This window comes from Apaloderma vittatum, unplaced genomic scaffold, assembly GCF_000703405.1.
Source record: "Apaloderma vittatum isolate BGI_N311 unplaced genomic scaffold, ASM70340v1 scaffold18351, whole genome shotgun sequence".
Taxonomy (NCBI): Eukaryota; Metazoa; Chordata; class Aves; order Trogoniformes; family Trogonidae; genus Apaloderma; species Apaloderma vittatum.
The window spans coordinates 10,281-10,592 of record NW_009699808.1 but is presented as its reverse complement, the minus strand read 5'-3'; the positions used below and the strand labels follow the sequence as shown (position 1 = coordinate 10,592).

Sequence of the window (312 nt, the reverse complement as noted above, 5' to 3'; positions counted from 1 at the left end):
GGATCGAGGCTGCTGCATACTCACCTGGCAGATCTTCTGAGAGAAGTTGTCCACCTCGTCCTTCCTCAGCTGCCTCTCCTGTGAGAGCTGCTCCTGCAGTCCCCGCAAGCTCTCGTTGGCCTCTGACAGCACCAGCTGCAGCTCCTTCATCTGCAACGGCCCGGAGAGGGGATGGGGACACTGGGCTGTGCCCGGTCACATCTCCCCGTGTCCCTCCTCAATGGGGCTTTGCAGCTGCCCTTGTCCCTGGCTCTCAAGAGGGACAGCCCCATCCCCGCTGCCCTGTCCCCAACCCCACTGACCAAGGGGACA

At 62.8% G+C, this 312-nt stretch overlaps 1 protein-coding gene across 1 annotated transcript in view; it reads right to left on the bottom strand.

Annotated features, from left to right (window-relative positions):
* The window catches only part of SOGA1 (suppressor of glucose, autophagy associated 1), a gene marked incomplete at both ends in the record, with an annotated part of 11,275 nt that overhangs the window by 1,208 nt on the left and 9,755 nt on the right, over window positions 1-312 (bottom strand). Inside the window, one exon of the mRNA XM_009878553.1 lies at window positions 21-167. Coding sequence (XP_009876855.1) covers window positions 21-167 — 147 coding nt within the window. The remainder of the gene's footprint in view (window positions 1-20; window positions 168-312) is intronic.